Below are 17151 nucleotides of genomic sequence, written 5' to 3' on the forward strand. Positions count from 1 at the left end.
CTTAATCTCCATCACCTATTTAACCCATCCCCACCTTGGATAGAAGGAGGAGCAAGTTTGGTGTGTTTGGGAATCTCCAAATAGTTTCATGGGACACTACTTGGAGCTCTAGGTAAGCAGAAGAAAGGCCACAAGATGTGAACAAGCGTCACGTCATCAAGACTCATTTCCACAGGCAGGGAGAGAGATGGGGAGTTATCTGAAGGAGGATGACAGCCACCACCTAGATCCCAGTGTGGGAGTAAAGTGTCAGCTTGCCCAGGTCCCCTGACTTCCCTCTCATGGTGCCCACAGTACCCACACCGTCCCACAGCAGGGCCCAGCAGGGCTCTCTGCTCTTCAAGCTTGCACTTGCAGAAGGAAGTCAGAAGCATGCATGAGGCCCAATGCACATGGAGGATAATTGTGTACATCTTGTAATTTTTATTTTCTTATAAAGCTTTTCCGGTTTTTTTAATAGACTTTTTTTCACAGAATTCTAAAGCTTATTAGTATAGAATTATGTATTTTTTTTTTTTACTATTTTTAATTATCTGTAATGAACTACTTTCATCCACAATTTCATTAGTTTGGGCAATCTTTTGCCTTGTTAGTTTGTGTAAAATGATCACCTAATTCTTTCTACTGAAATTTAGTTTCATATATTTTATATGCTAATATACTCTTTCAAAAGCAAATTTCCCTGGGTGAGGGAAGATGTAGGTTTGCAGACAGAAAGGGGCTGGGATAGCTCTCTAAAACTGGAACCCTCGGGGCGCGCCTGCGTGACTCAGTCAGTTAAGCCGCTGTCTTCAGCTCAGGTCATGATTTCCCAGTTTGTGAGTTCGAGCCCTGCGTCAGGCTCTGTGCTGACAGCTCCGATCCTGGAGCCTGCTTTGGATTCTGTGTCTCCCTCTTTCTTTCCCCCTCCCTGACTCGTGCTCTGTCTCTCTGTCTCTGTCTCTCTCTCTCTGTCTCTCTCTCAAAAGTAAATAAACATTTAAAAAAAGCTTTTTAAAACTGGAATCCTTGGCCCAGCTTTACAGAACACCCTGTGCTGTTGCATTTGCCTCCAGTTGTGATACCAGCCAGTGGTCCTTTGAGAGCAAACGATTCAGAAAGGAAGGGGCAAGAGATAGGACACTGCTGATACCAACCAGCACAGCACAGTGCAGACTCGTAGACTCCTGGGCCCCAGTTCCACGGACACAGCTCCAGCCCATCTCCAGGAGACATTTCAGAACGTTTGTATTCATCAGTGCCAAGTGGCACATTCACCAAATGAAGAGTAAAATCCGAGGTCTTTGAGAATATGTGAGGGACCACAGATACCACCTGCAAAATGTGATGTTTGCTTCAGCTTTCCTACAACACAATAGAAAGGTATTCAGGGGTGACTGACAGCTCAGAGCCTGGAGCCTGCTTCAGATTCTGTGTCTCCATCTATCTCTGCCCTCCCCTGTTGGCACTGTCTCAAACTCTCTCTCAAAAATAAATCAACATTAAAAAAAAGGTACTCATATCCCACATTAAATAGAAATATTCTAAAATTGTCTGAGTGTGTTCAAGATGACCACGTGACATAACAGCATTTCTGGTAGAAAGATAATTAACACTTATTTATGTACTATGAGGTGTCCCCCCACCCCCCAACCAAATAACTTGAAGACAATTACGACCATGCTTCTTAAGTCTCCAATATTCTCAAGAATAACTTAAAACATTTAGGAGATAGTACCTCACCTGTAGGGTCTCAGCTACAAAGCAACCCTGAGGAGAAAAACAATTCCTCTTTCCTACCCGAGGGGGACTAGATGAGTCACTTGCATCGGGTGGTGCACAGCCTGAGAGAGGCACTGCAGAGGGGGGAAGGTTGAAGGTGCTGAGATTAACAAAAACAAAATAGATCTGGGGTGCAGTCAGGATCAAGAGATTGCCCAGCATCATCCTCAGATGAAATGGAAAATCTCTAGAATCTCACACAATTGAGTGCAGATCCTATGTTTATTCCAGTGAGGGTCTCAGGTTCCCAGGGTTGAAAACCTTCTGATCGCCATTTGGTGATGGCTCTGTATACTGCTGCTTGCTCCTTGTCCATGAACAGTCTTGCAGATTGAAAGTTCCTTATGCCCTGAGATTCTCCTGAGCCCACCCAAACTTTCCATGGTGGATACCACATCCCTAATATGACCCAGCATAGTCCTAAGGCCCCAGAAATAAAAGGTGGCCTTATAACCACATATACTTTCAGAGATGATGGGAAAGAGAAAGCCCTAGGATGGATTCCTGGATGGTAAGAATCCACACTTGATACCCACTGGATTGTGTATTTTGAATTCAGATTCCTTCTCAGGTCTTTTCTTCAAAATGGAAATTTTAGAAGCAGCTCACAGCAGAGGGCGCCATTTCTTGGGCCAGGATGCTCTGTGAAAAGATCATGGCCCTTAGCCTGGAGATTTCTTTGTTGGGGTTTGCTAACAAGCCCCCCCTTCCCCCCCATAACCACTTTCTCATCTTGAACTCGGGACTAGGAATTTCAGAGGATGAAAGACCTGAATATCCCTGGAGAGTTGCCTGTCAATAATTCAAGAGAGTGTAGGATGTTCCTAGTGAGCCAGAGCCTCATTGTTGCAATATACTGACTGGTATGCAGGGGTCTAACAGAAATAGACAGAAGCTGATTTCTGCCAGTTTCCATGGATGAGTGCTGGAGATAAGGGTGTGTGTCCACACTCAGAAAGGCTGGATATATCTGATTTGATATCCCTTCCCTCACCAAAGGTCACCAGGAGATGGAGGGGTTGAAGACTCCCTGGCAAAGAAGGGACCAGAGCAGAAACTGCTTGGCCAAACAGCCCATTAATTCTATTTGTCTCATTTTAGGTGTTGGTAAAAGGATAGTTGTCAATGAAAATGCCCAAGACCTGGGGATATTACCAAGTATGGCAACACCATTTGACCTTCTCTGTCGCTGGAGACTCAGAACAAGCCTTTCTTCATTCCTGACAGGAAAGAGTGACACTCATCAGGAGAGGAGAAACACTGACCCACTTACACCACTGCTGAGGGCACCCGTGCGTCCCAGCACTCCGGAGTCATCCTGTGTCACTGTAAATCCTAATGTGAACAAGCCAACTGAAAAATGGAGACTTGGCTGGGCAAAGAAAGGAACAAGTTTCTAGTGAAACATAATTACTGAGAATTAGAAAAGAATATCAGACACTTGCAGTTTTAGTTCCAACATGTAAAGAATTTAAAAGCCATTACTTCCAACTTTACAGTAAGAAAAAAACTGAACAGAATGACTAAAATCCAGAAGACAAGAAATAACAAGCGTTGGTGAGGATGTGGAGAAAAAGGAACCCTCGTGTACTGTTGGTGGGAATGCAAAGTGGTACAGCCACTGTGGAAAATAGTATGGAGGTTCCTCAAAAAATTTTTTAAAAAAGGGGGTGCCTGGGTGGTTCAGTCAGTTAGGCATCCAACTCTTGATCTCAGAGTTGTGAGTTCAAGCCCTATGTTGGGTTCTGCACTGACTGCGAAGCCTACTTAAAAAAGTAATAATAAAACTAGGACTACCATATGATACAATAATTCCACTACTGGGTATTTACTCAAACAATATGAAAACACTAATTCAAAAAAAAATGTATGTACTCCTGTGTTTTTCGTAGCATTATTTACAATAGCCAAGATATCGAAGCAACCTAAGTATTCATTGATAGGTAAATGAATAAGAAAATGCCATTTGCAACAAAATGGATGGACTTAGAGGGTATTATGCTAAGTGAAGTAAGTCACACTGAGGAAGACAAATACCATGATTTCATTCACATGTGGAATCTAAAAGAGCAAAATAAAACAAAACAAATGAACAAACAAAAAGCAGAATCAGACCTATAAATAGAATAAGCTGGTGGTCACCAGAGAGAAGGGGGGAGGGATGATGAAGGGGAGGGGGAGATACAGTTCTCCCGATATGGAATGAATAAGTCACGGGAATAAAAGGCACATCACAGGGAATATGGTCAATGATGTGTTATAATAAGTTTGTATGGTGACACATGGTAGCTGTACTTGTAAGCATAGCATATACCATATAGAGAAGTTGAATCACTATGTTGTACAGCAGGCACTAAAGAAACATTGGGTATCAACTATACTAAAAAAAAAAGAAGAAGAAGAAGAAGAAGAAGAAGAAGAAGAAGAAGAAAGGAAGGAAGAGAAAGAAAGAAAGAAAAAGAAAGAGAAAAAGAAAGAAAGAAAGAAAGAAAAAAAGAAAGAAATAAAAAGCTGAACTAACAACATCAATGTCTTTTCCTGGGTGCCACAGAGAACTGAGGCCATAGGATAAACCACCACCCTTGAATCTAGAGTCAGAAGATAGGTAAATGCAGACAATAACAGTCTCCATCTACTTACCTAGAGAAGTTGCATGAGTCATCAACTAATAGGTGCATTAAAATGGTAATTTTATTTTTTATTAATTTTTTTAGTTTATTTATTTAGAAAGAGGCAGAGACAGCATGAGTGGAAGAGGGGCAGAGAGAGAGAGAGAGAGAGAGAGAGAGAAGGTCAGCACCAGAACCCAATGTGGGGCTCGAACTTGGAACCATGAGATCATGACCTGAGCCGAAACTGAGAGTGGGACACTTACCAACTGAGCCACCCAGGTCCCCCTAAAATGATAATTTTAATGAATTGCTAGAGGCCAAGCCTGGATAGCTTGAGAGTGAGAAATTCCTGGGAGAAACCAAGTTAGGGGACTACCTCACACAGTCCGGGAATTTATTTCCAAGAAAACCAAATCAGGTCCACTAATGAAGAGCCAAGGGGGAAAAAGAAAATCTTGCCTTTTCTCTGGCAAAGGGAAGGTGAAAGAACCATTACAAAATATGTCTAAAGAATTCCCCATAATAAAATGAAATGCAACAGAAAAAGGAATGAAAAGGGGGAAGAAAAGAAAATATCCAAGGAATTGTGGGTCAATTTCCTAATATGTAATATATGTTTAACTGGAATACCAGGAGAAAAAAAAAAGAATGGACCAGGATCACAAAAAGTATTCAAAGTAAAAATGGCTAAGAATTTTCCAAAAAAAAAAACCCCAAAAAACAAACAAACAAACAAAAAAACAGCTAACATCAAATCAGAGATCTAAGAAGCTGAGAAAACATCAAATAAGACAATTTTGTGTTAATTCTACACCTAGAAAATGAATATTAAATCACTTTTTTAACTATTATGTTCAGTTTGCTTAAAAAGGCAGCAAGAAATAAGATATAAGGAAGTTTTTGTTTTAGAATAAAGTTTGTTTAGTTTTTTTTTTACAATGATGAATTCTTTTATAATCAGATCAAATTTTAAAATTATTTATGATTAGGGCACCTGGGTGGCTCAGTCAGTTAAGTGGCTGACTTCGGCTCCAGTCATGATCTCACAGTTTTTGAGTTTGAGCCCCGTGTAGGGCTCTGTGCTGACAGCTCAGAGCCTGGAGCCTGCTTCAGATTCTGTGTCTCCCTCTCTCACTGCCCCTCCCCGACTCACACTCTGTCTCTCTCTCTCAAAAATAAATAAATATTAATTTTTTTTCATTATCTGTGATTTTCTAATCAACTTACTCTATTTCTTTAAATAAAGCCAAGGTAACAATGTTTAAAATAAACCAAACTGCATTCTAAAAAGGATTCATTTCAAAGCATAAAGAAAGGAAGCCAGGATAAAATCAATCAACAGCTATAGATTTAGATAAATAGATCACCTCAGTTATGAGCTATGTTTCACACTGCAACATGCCTTTTTTCACAGTCACGTGACAAATACCCCTCTCACAAACTGCATAGCCAGAAGGACTGTACTGTAAGCCTAGATTTAAGGTCAGCTCTGAGATTCCAGAAGAGATAGGGTTAATAATGAATGTGGGTACTGTGGGCAGGCTGGAGAGGCAAGACAGTGAAGGAGACATGCATGGTCTCAGTCATGTCTGGGCACCGCTCTCCCTCCACTGGGGCCCCTCACACAAACCCACACAAATAAAAGAAACCACCCACCCTCCACATGCCATCAGAAGATATATATATCTAAAACTCCATCTACTTTTTTTCGTTCTCATTCTAACACTATTTTCCACACTGGCATCACCTCTTTTCTGCCCTATGGCCTCCTGATGATTTTCCTGATTAACACACTCTACATACCCAACATACATTCTCCACAGAACAACCAAAATTATCTTCTACAATGGAAATATGATCACGCCATGTTTGAAAACAAAACATTTCCTTGGGTGTCCATTGCTTTTAGGTTTACAATTTAATTCAATTTTTTTTAATATTTATTTTTGAGAGAGAAAGAACACGCTCATGTGCACACACATGGATGGGGAAGGAACAGAAAGAGGGAGACCAAGGATCTGAAGCAGGCTCCACACTGTCAGCACAGAGGCTGATGTGGGGCTTCAACTCAGGAACCACGAGATCATGACCTGAGCCACAGTCGGACGCTTAACCCACTGAGCCACCCTGGCGCCCCTTAAACTTAATTTATTAACAATGTCTACCTGGCACTTAGTGAAGGGATCACGGAGAGCTTCTGGTCTTAGTTAAAGCCGATCATTGTATTCCATTCCTGCTGCCCCTCTTACAGTACCTCACCAGAGCCAAGCTCCTTCTCATGTCATGTGGTTTTGTCTCCTGAACTCTCTGCCCCTCCTAATTTACTTAACCAAGAACAACTAATCCTTCATATCTGTCATTAAAGTCTCCTTCTTCAGGTAGGTATCTTTGACCATGGGACCCAACAAGGTCCTCCATTATCACAAGTGTTATTCAAATGCTTATTTATATCTTTATTTGTAGTGTCTGTTTTCTCAAGTCTGCAAACTCTGAGTTTCTTAGCATATTCCTCTCATATCCTAAAAAATATGTGGAGATTGAAATGAAAAAGTACCATTTTCAAATACATCTAAAGAAAAAAGTGCTTACGTATAAAGTTAGCAAAATATGCATTGGATCTGTATGCTGATCATTAGAAAATGCTGATGAAATAAGCCAAAGAAGACGTAAATAAATGGAGAGGCATACTAGGTTCATGAATCAGAAGACTCAGCATAGTAAAAAGATCATATATCAATCTTTCCAAATTTTATCTATATATCTAATGAAATTCCTATCAAAATCCCAGCAACATTTTTGGTAGTCATAGACCCACTTATTCTAAAATCTATAAGGAGAAGCAAAGGACCTGAAATATATAGAACAATTTTAAAGAAGAATGATGTGTGAGAAATCACTCTACTTGAAGTTAAAGCTAACTATTTAGCCATAATAATCAACAACAGTGTGTCAGTGGCAGAGGATAAATGCAGAGATCACTGGAACAGAATAGTAAACCCCAAAACAGGCCTACATAAATATGTCCACCTGATTTTGGGCAATTAATTATACAGAAGTAATTTAATGGGGGAAGAACAGCTTTTGTCAACAAATGGTGCTGGAACAATGAACAATCATAGGCCAAAAAGAAGGGAAGGGAAGGGGAGGGAAGGGAAAGGAAGGGCAGGGTAGGGAAGAAGGGAGGAAGGGAGGAAGAAAGAAAGAAAGAGGGAAAGAGAAAGAAAGAAAGAAAGAAAGAAAGAAAGAAAGAAAGAAAGGAGGAAGAAAGGAAGGAAAGAAGAAAAATGGAGAGAGAAATGGAGGGAGGGAGGAAGGAAGGAAAGAAAGTTAACTCAAAATTGATCATAGATTTAAATATAAAATGAATACTCATAAAACATTTGGAAGAAACAAAAGAAAATCTCTCCAAAATCTGGAGCAGGATGAAGAGTTTTAAGATGACACCAAAAGCACAACCCGTAAAAGGAAAAAATCAATAAACTGGGCTTATCAACTTAAACACTTTAAAAAGTTTTAAAAATTAAAACTTTTTACTCTGAGAAAGTCCCATTAAGAGAATGAAGACAAGCTATGGGCTGGGAAAATTTATTTGCAAACCACACATCTGCCAAAGGCCTTACATTTACAATATGTAAAGAATCCTTAAAACTTAGCGGTAAAAACACAACGAATTCAACTAGGAAACAGGCAAATTACACAAACTGATATTTCATTGAGGAGAAATGTGACAAACAACCACATGGAAAATGCACATCATTAGCAATTAGAGAAATGCACATTAAAACCACAATGGCATAGCTATCAGAGTGATTGAAATAAAAAATAGCGATGACAAAAAAAAAACTAGGACACCAAATGTTGGTGAGGATACAAAGAAACTAGATCACTCACGTGTACCGGTAGAGCAGGAATACAGACTTGTGGTTTCTTATGAAATTAAATATTCACTTAGCCTGCAACCCAGAATTGCACACTGAAGCATTAATCTCAGAGAAATGAAAACTTGCATCTACACAAACACCTATGCATGAGTGTTCATAGCAGCTTAATTCATAGCCCCAAACTGGAAACAACTGAATCGTCATTTAACATATGAATGTTTAAAAACACTATGGTACATCCTTTGTACATCCATGGTAGAATAACAGGGAATTCTACACAATAAAAAGAAATAAACTACTGATACACAGAACTATGTGGATGAATACCAAGCAAATTATGTTGAGTGAAATAAACCCAGTCTCGAAAGGTTATGGGCTGTATGATTCCATTTACGTATCATTCATAACAAAATTTTAGAGATGAACACCCAATTAGTGATTGCCAGGGGCTAGGTATGGAAGGAGAGGGATGTGGATAAGGCAACAAAAGGTATCATAAGTGGTGATGAATAATTCTGTATCATAACTATGGTGGAGGTTCTGTGAATCTAACATCATAGAATTATTTAGAACTACAGGCATACATGCACACGCACACTCACACACACAAAGAACTATACACACACAAGCACACATACAAATCGTACACATAAAACTGATAAAGTCTAGTAAGTTCTGTGGTTTGTACCAATGTCAACCTTACAGTTCTGATATTGTGTTAACTAACATGGGGTGTTACCATAGGGGAAAACAGGTTGATAGAGAGAAACATGAACTCCCAGTACATAGTTATTATGCAACTTTCTGTGAATATATAATTATTTTTAAATTTTTTTAATGTTTATTTATTTTTGAGAAAGAAAGAAAGAGCATGAGCGAGAGAGGGGCAAAGAGAGAGGGAGGCACAGAATCCAAAGCAGTTTTCAGACTCTCAGCTGTCAGTACAGAGCCTGTCAAGGGCCTGAAACCCACAAACCATGAGATCATGACCTGAGCCAAAGTCTGACGCCCAACCGACTGAGCCACCCCGGTGTCCCTAATTAATTCAAAATTAACAGATGTTTTGTAGGGGCGCCTGGGTGGCTCAGTTTGTTAAGTGTTCAATTCTTGATTTCAGCTCAGGTCATGATCCCAGGGTTGTGGGATAGAGCCCTGCATTGGGCTCCATGCTAAGCATGGAGCTTGCTTGGGATTCTCTCTCTCCCTCTGCCCTTCTCCTCTGCTTGCATGCACCCTCTCTCTCTCAAATTAAATTAATTAATTAACTAATTTAAAAAAGATGTTTTGCAGTTGTTAAATGTGAAAAAAGGTATCTTAAGACGAATGAAAATAAAAAGCAATAATTATAATAGCAAATATACATAAGTATACGCTTAACGCCATTCTAAGCATATTACATATAGTAACCCATTTAATCCCCCTAAGAACTCTATAATGTTTATAAAGTAATCCTAATTTAGAGATGAGAAAATGAAAGTAGTGAAATTAATATGAATAATACTCAAATCCTTGCTTATAGTGAGTTTTCTATGATTAAGAAATGGAAAAAGACAGAAAAGACATACATACAGCTATTAATGTATTTAAATGTTAAATATTTAAATCAGTTTATAAAAACAATAAAAATAAAAATTTATCTAGACATATTGGATAAATACTTAAAAATGAGACTGAAAACATGTATTGTTGTAATACATTTTAAAATTAATGAAAAGAGATGAGGAGAAACCAGAGTATTGAGAGTTAAATGGCAAAACCAAAAATAACTAAAATCATCTGGAGGATTTAGTAGTCAAGAGCACAACCTGACAAATAAAAATAAAATGGATTTGTCTTTGCCTCTGACATTTTCCTTGGTAGAGTTTCTGTTTCCCCATCTGTAATACCTATTTTATGAAGTGCAAGTGAAGGTGATGTGAGGTAATGTATATAAAATGTTTTGCATGGGACTTGTAAAGTAAGTACACAAATGATTGTTACTATTACTTTATAAGATGAAATATGGTCATCTAATGTATGTTTAACCTCAATATCAATTAAAAATATAAGTAAAAATTGCAGTATACAGCAACTTCTTACTCAACACGTCTCCAGAGGCGAGGGAAAAAAAGCAAAAATGAACTACTGGGACCTCATCAAAATAAAAAGCTTCTGCACAGCTAAGGAAACAATTAGCAAAACTAAAAGGCAACTGACAGAATTGGAGAAGATATTTGCAAATGACATATCAGATAAGGGGTTAGTGTCCAAAAATCTATAAAGAACTTACCAACCTCAACACACAAAAAACAAATAATCCAGTGAAGAAATGGGAAAAAGACATGAATAGACACTTCTCCAAGGAAGACATCCAGATGGCCAACCGACACATGAAAAAATGCTCCACATCACTCTTCATCAGGGAAATACAAATCAAAACCACAATGAGATACCACCTTACACCTGTCGGAATGGCTAACATTAACAATAGGGCAACAACAGATGTTGGTGAGGATGCGGAGAAAGAGGAACTCTTTTGCATTGTTGGTGGGAATGCAAGCTGGTGCAGCCACTCTGGAAAACAGTATGGAGGTTCCTCACAAAACTAAAAATAGAACTACTCTACGACCCAGCAATTGCACTATTAGGCATTTATTTATGGGATACAGGTGTGCTGTTTTGAAGGGACACATGCACCCCATGTTTATAGCAGCACTATCAACAATAGCCAAAGTATGGAAAGAGCCCAAATGTCCATCCGTGGATGAATGGATAAAGAAGATGTGGTATATATATACATACATATATGTATACACAATACACAATGGAGTATTCCCTGGCAATCAAAAAGAATGAAATCTTGCCATTTACAACTTCGTGGATGGAACTGGAGGGTATTGTGCTAAGTGAAATTAGTCAGAGAAAGACAAAAATCATATGACTTCACTCATGTGAGGACTTTAAGAGACAAAACAGATGAACATAAGGGAAGGGAAACAATAATATAAAAACAGGAAGGGGGACAAAACAGAAGAGACTCATAAATATGGAGAACAAACTGAGGGTTACAGGAGGGGTTGTGGGAGGGGGGATGGGCTAAATGGGTAAGGGGCACTAAGGAATCTACTCCTGAAATTATTGTTGCACTATACGCTAACTAATTTGGATGTAAATTTAAAAAAATAAAAAATAAAACAAGCTAAAATAAAAAAAATTGCAGTATAATATTTTTGTCCTTTTAAATGGCAAAAAAAAAAATTAAAGAAAACTGTGCAACTCCAGTATTACTGCAGAGATAAATTATCCTCATCCTTTCTGAGGACATTTTTATAAGATTCATAAAAAAAATCTATAAAATCTGCAATAGCATATCTAGGACTCCATCCTAAAAATAAAAAATTGAAATACCCAGAGTAAGATGTATGTTCAGGGAAGTCTTATTTATATAGTTAAAAATGGAAAGCTCCAAATGTCCAATAATATTTAAAATGTATGAAAATATATATGCAAAGAACAACGAAGGTAAAGCAATACACCAAACTGTTACCAGTGGTTTCCTCCTGACTAGGGATTTTCTTTCTATTTTTGTTGTTTTCCAATTGTCTTACATTGAGTATTTACATCTTATATTAAAAGACAATATGTAAAACTTTGATTTGTGAGCATAACTCGTTCTGGAAACATGCTTGTAATCCAAAGCACTTGTATAGCAAAGCAAATTTCAAGAACCCTTGGCTCAGTTGTGATCATGTGACATTGGGCGTCACGCACTACTCCAATTGCAAGACATTGCTCATTATCAAGTTAAAATTTATTAGAAATGTTTACTCGTCTTGCAGAACACTCATAGAACAAGTTACTCGCAATCCAAGGTTTTACTGTTGCTTACAAATAATTTATCTAAACATATCTGGTCTGTAAAATTAAGCAGCAAATAGAAATGAGCCTTAAATTTGTAAATATATAGTCATAATGCTATGCAAAAAGGGCTTAAAATAATAATGCTCCATTAAATATAGTAACACTCTGCAGTAAACTACTTCATAGGCATAGTAATTGATTGTATAAATGCTTATGTATTAGAAACAATGCCAACAAGTACTGCCAGAAAACTAGTTATACATAGTGGAAAAGAAACATATATAGTACAATCAATATTCTGTTTATGTATCGTATGATACTATTTTCCAGGTAGATAAAGGAGTAGATCAAGCTTTAGATACAGATGGAGATGAAATACAAACACAGACTCAGAGACAGGTGTACATGCAGATATAGAAGTATATAGATATGAGTAGATAGCCATAGAAGACAAAATTTTAACAATAAAATTGTTCAGGGGCTGTAAGTTTATGGGTTTATGAGTTCCATTTCATGTTTGTCTTTTTTCTTAATTTCTAATATTTTCTACAAGAAACATAGATTTTTAAAAAGATACATATTTTAAAATGAAATATGGACAACACACTATCTTGCTCAGGAAGGAATTATCAACTAAAGAACACACTGGGCAGGAGATGTGGTTGGAGAAAGGACCACAGAAGAGAAGAGATGAGAGGTGGGCATGGAAGGAGGAATAGGAGTTTTCCAAAAGCTGATGGAGATTATCCCAAGGCAGATCAGGGACATGGAGAGCATGGCATGATCTGGGGAAGGTGAGGCATTAATGGCCCAGTGTGTCTGATGCTCGGGTTGCTTGGAGGTGACATGACAGTGCTGCTATAAAGGAAGTCAGAAATCAGGTCATTAAAGGCCTTGAATGCCCTGCTGAGGAGGGGATCATTGAAGAACATAGCCTGACGTTGAGATAGGAGGGTCCCTGTTCCCAGCACACACCACACCCCAGAAACTACAGGAGAGACCAGTTTCAATCCCCTCAGTCTCCTCAGGGGTTTTTCTGCCAAATACAAAACACAATTCATTTATTTTCTCTTATTACAGACATGCATGCTGATCAGATATAAATTATAATGTAATAGGAATAACTGCAAAACACAGGGATCACTGATTCTAAGAATATCATTAGCCAGAATGAAGGCCATTAAGGAGCAGAGGTTTGTATGTGATTGTCTAGAAACATCAGGAGATGTCTCAGAGCTTGATAAACTCAGTGAGAAATAGCTGGGCAAAATCCCAGGCCAGAGCACGGCTCTCACTTCATCCATTTCTAAAGATCATCCTAGAGTCATTAAGGACATATGACTTCTGAAAATCAATGCATCCTGTCCCAGGGTCTTTGCAGGAGCGGGCTTGCTCAGTCCAACATGGTGCTGAGCTCAGTTGTTTTGACAATGAAGGAGTGAGTCCTCCAACCTCCCTGGTGGTCTTGCTCCAGAGACAGAACCCACTGAGCTTTCTCCTGGTGTTTCAGCTTATCTCTCCCACCCACCACATCCACAGACCACTTCACATATGGCTAGAGATTCCAAAAACTCAGTTCTTCAACCAAAGTGATTTCTGCTTTGTAAACAACATGTGAACCACCTGCTCTCTGATTTGCTTGGTCTTAATCCCATAAATGATGGGATTCAGCATAGGTGGGGCAAGCATACAGATGTTGGCCAACAAGATGTGGGTATGAGGAGGAATGTGGCGTCCGAACCGTTGAGTAAGGGTTGTGAAGATCGCGGGGCTGTAAAAGAGGACAATGATGCAGACATGGGAGCCACATGTGTTAAGAGCTTTGTGGCGAGCATCTCGGGAAGGGATGAGGAAGACAGCACGGAGAATCAGCACATAGGAAACAAAAATTAGCACCACATCTAAAACCACTGTTAATATTAGGATGGAAAATCCATACCAGATGTTCACACGAATGTCATTACAAGCATATTTGGCCAAGCCAATGTGTTCACAAAAGGTGTGTGGAACAATATTATTTTGGCAGAAAGTCAATCTTTTCAAAAGAAATACTATGGGGAAAAGGGTACAGAAACTTCTCAGAATTATAGTTACACCAATTTTTCCAATCAGTGCACGTGTAAGAATAGTGGTGTATCTCAGTGGGTAGCATATGGCAATGTAGCGGTCAAACGCCATCACCAGCAAGATCCCCGACTCAGACATGAAAGTGCAGTGGATGATGAAGAACTGAGTTATGCAGCGATCCAGGGAGATCTCCCCAGCACGGAACCAGAAGATGGCCAAGGCCTGAGGTACTGTGCACGTGGAGAGGACAACATCTGCTCTGGCCAGCATGCAGAGGAAGAGGTACATGGGTTCATGGAGGCTGCGCTTTGTGAGGATAATGCAGATGAGCAGGCTGTTCCCAAGCAGGGCGATGAAATAGGAAACAAAGAAGGGGATGGAAATCCACACATGCTGGTCCTCTAGCCCGGGGATGCCCAGCAAGTGGAAGATTGTATGGCTAACAGCAGTGTGGTTTATGGTTGTCATGCTTGGAGCAGATGACCTGGGATCTCGCTTTCTGTTCACAAAGAGATGAAAGAATTATTCTAATATTCCTTGTGAATATTAGGACTTTTGTCATATCTCACACTCTTCATCTTCTCAGAACATGCAAATAGGAAATATGCAAGGATGAAGGATATGGTCTGCACCACAGTGAGTGACAGTCAATTATCCTTACCTCCAACTAACCAAAGTCAGAGACATTATTGTCTGTATTTCACTTTCAAAGAGGATTATGCATAAATAGAGAAACTCATTATTCATGACTGGGAAGAGTGTAAAAATATACTTGAAACTGACTAATTTAGTAGACAAGAGGCAGCATAAGAAAAGGCGAGCATACCAATCAATGCACAGTATGTTCATGAAACACTTCCAGCGTAGGGTGACAGGTGCATAGGGACTTGCACAAGCAGTGAAGAACCTGATCACAACTTCATACTTAGACCTCACCCTTCACACAGGACACAGCCATCAGATGTCTTAAAGCTATTAGTGTTGAATGATAACCTGTGAAGGTTTATTGGAATAGTAATTGAAGAGATTGGATGCTAAAAGGTAAGTTGGGTTCCAGGAATAGAATGGATCTGAATGTAATACAGCCACAGAGGAATTAAACTAATGTTTATTAAGCATTGTTTTATGCCAGGAATTGCAGTATGCACATCATACGTGGCATTTTGTATGCTCTTCATGTAGGGAGCAGACATCCACTCTAGGGAGTGGATATTGTCTCCATTTCACACCTAAAGAGGGACTCAGAGAATATGAAACTCTTGTCCAATTTCCCAATCAATAATTGATAGAAATGAGTTTGAAATTTCTCCGACTTCAGTGCATACAGTTTGCTCACTTGTGAAGAGAATCAAGAGAACTTCAAGAGGTAACAGGGCTTGTGTGTCTCATGTTCATACCTTGGGGAGCTAAGCCTAGAAATGACTGAAAGTGGAAAAACAAAGGCATTATTTTTGGGGATGGGGAGTCGCAGTACTTGACATTTGTAAGATTCTTCTGATAGAAACGAACATGTAATTTTACCATTTGTTTCCTAATACACCTTCCTTCATTCATTAGCTTAATCATTCAGCAAGCTTATTTGGAGCATGGGCTGTTTTTCAAAAATCATGTCCTGTGCTTGAGTCCTAACTGGGCTTATAGATTGAGAGAATTGTGGGTAGGTAAGCAGATGAGATCAGTAAAATGTTACAGGTGTAATGGGCTCAGAGGGCACCTCCTGACAAGACAGCCATATCTAATCCCGTTTTTACCAGAATGAAGAAGAAATGGAACCAATAATAAAATACCTTCATCCTGGGGTTTCTGAAGATGTTAAATGACGAGGTATCTTAAAATATCTAGCTCAGGGGCTAAGATAAATCTTATGCTCACTAACTATTTCTTCCACTCCAGCTCCCTCTTTTGGTGCTGCGATTTTTCTTTCTAGGGAGGAAAATTGGCTCCTAGTTTTTCACACCCGCCGAGATGCCCTGGCCCCTTTCCCAAAATTCCCTCCAACATCTGGCTTGGGGCAGGTGACCAGTTTGCTGCCATCCTCAAGGCTCTTTTCATGGTTTTCCAGGAGGGGTCCATAGTCTAAGTAAATGTGTTTTCTGTTTTCTCATCTCTCGTAGAACTATGAGGGCACCTGCCATTAACTGGATTGCTTCTCCTGATTTGCCACCCTACAGGAACTTCCATCTGGCCCATACATTCTCAGCTACCCTCCCAGACCTCATTTTCCACAGCTGCTAGAACCAATCAGATTTGTGCTTCTGGTCTTTACCATTCTTTGTCCAGATGTATCAATAGCCTCCAAGAGGCCCGTCACCTCCAGCCTTTTGGGGACAGAACACCAGCCCAGTCCTTACGTGGATATTGGAACCTCTCTACCCCCAGATGTCTAATTCACTCACCAACCTTAGGCTGAGTCTCCAGGAACAGAGGCCATGAGATCCATAATAAAAATTGCCTGGTGGGTCAGGAGTTGGGCTGTTTATCCTCTCTTGTGGAACTCTGGAGGGAAGTATTTATACCAGGGCTCAGGGGACAGAGCAGGTCTCCACCAGCCTCACCTTCTTCCCAAATGGGCTAGGTCTCTAAAATCATTTCCCATTACCCTCCCTTCCCCCTGACCCTCTTACTCTCTTGCTTCTCTCAAGATGCTCTGATAAGAAAGCCTTTTCTACCTAATCTAGTCTTGCTAGAGGCTTATTTAATGAGTGTTGACTCATTTTCAAAGGGAATATTAAATACTCACAATTACTACGTACCAATGATTTATATTTGTAGAGCTTTTTTCCTCACAAAAAGACCTAGGTTGAAGTTATATTCATCCCCTGGATTTTAATAAGTTGGAAATTTTAGAATCATGAATAATGATGTTTAAGTATTGCCCAAGAGTATATGAGCATTTATAAACTGTTAACATGCTTAACAGTTAGTGGGAAAGGTGTGAGTCTTAATTACCTTAAACATTTGTATTTTATTTGCCTGCTCCCTTTGGCGGC

General features: G+C 39.4%; 1 protein-coding gene across 1 annotated transcript; it reads right to left on the reverse strand.

Moving 5' to 3' along the window:
* Positions 1-10026: 10026 nt before the first annotated feature.
* Positions 10027-14629, reverse strand: LOC112865688 (olfactory receptor 52B4-like). Its single transcript, XM_025928769.2, has 2 exons — positions 13715-14629; positions 10027-10059 (listed from the first exon to the last, which is right to left on the reverse strand). Exons 1-2 carry the CDS (start codon positions 14627-14629, stop codon positions 10027-10029), a joined length of 948 nt encoding a protein of 315 aa, XP_025784554.2.
* Positions 14630-17151: the final 2522 nt, after the last annotated feature.

The sequence above is a fragment of the Puma concolor genome, chromosome D1, assembly GCF_028749965.1.
Source record: "Puma concolor isolate L17-30 chromosome D1, mPumCon1.1.hap2, whole genome shotgun sequence".
Taxonomy (NCBI): Eukaryota; Metazoa; Chordata; class Mammalia; order Carnivora; family Felidae; genus Puma; species Puma concolor.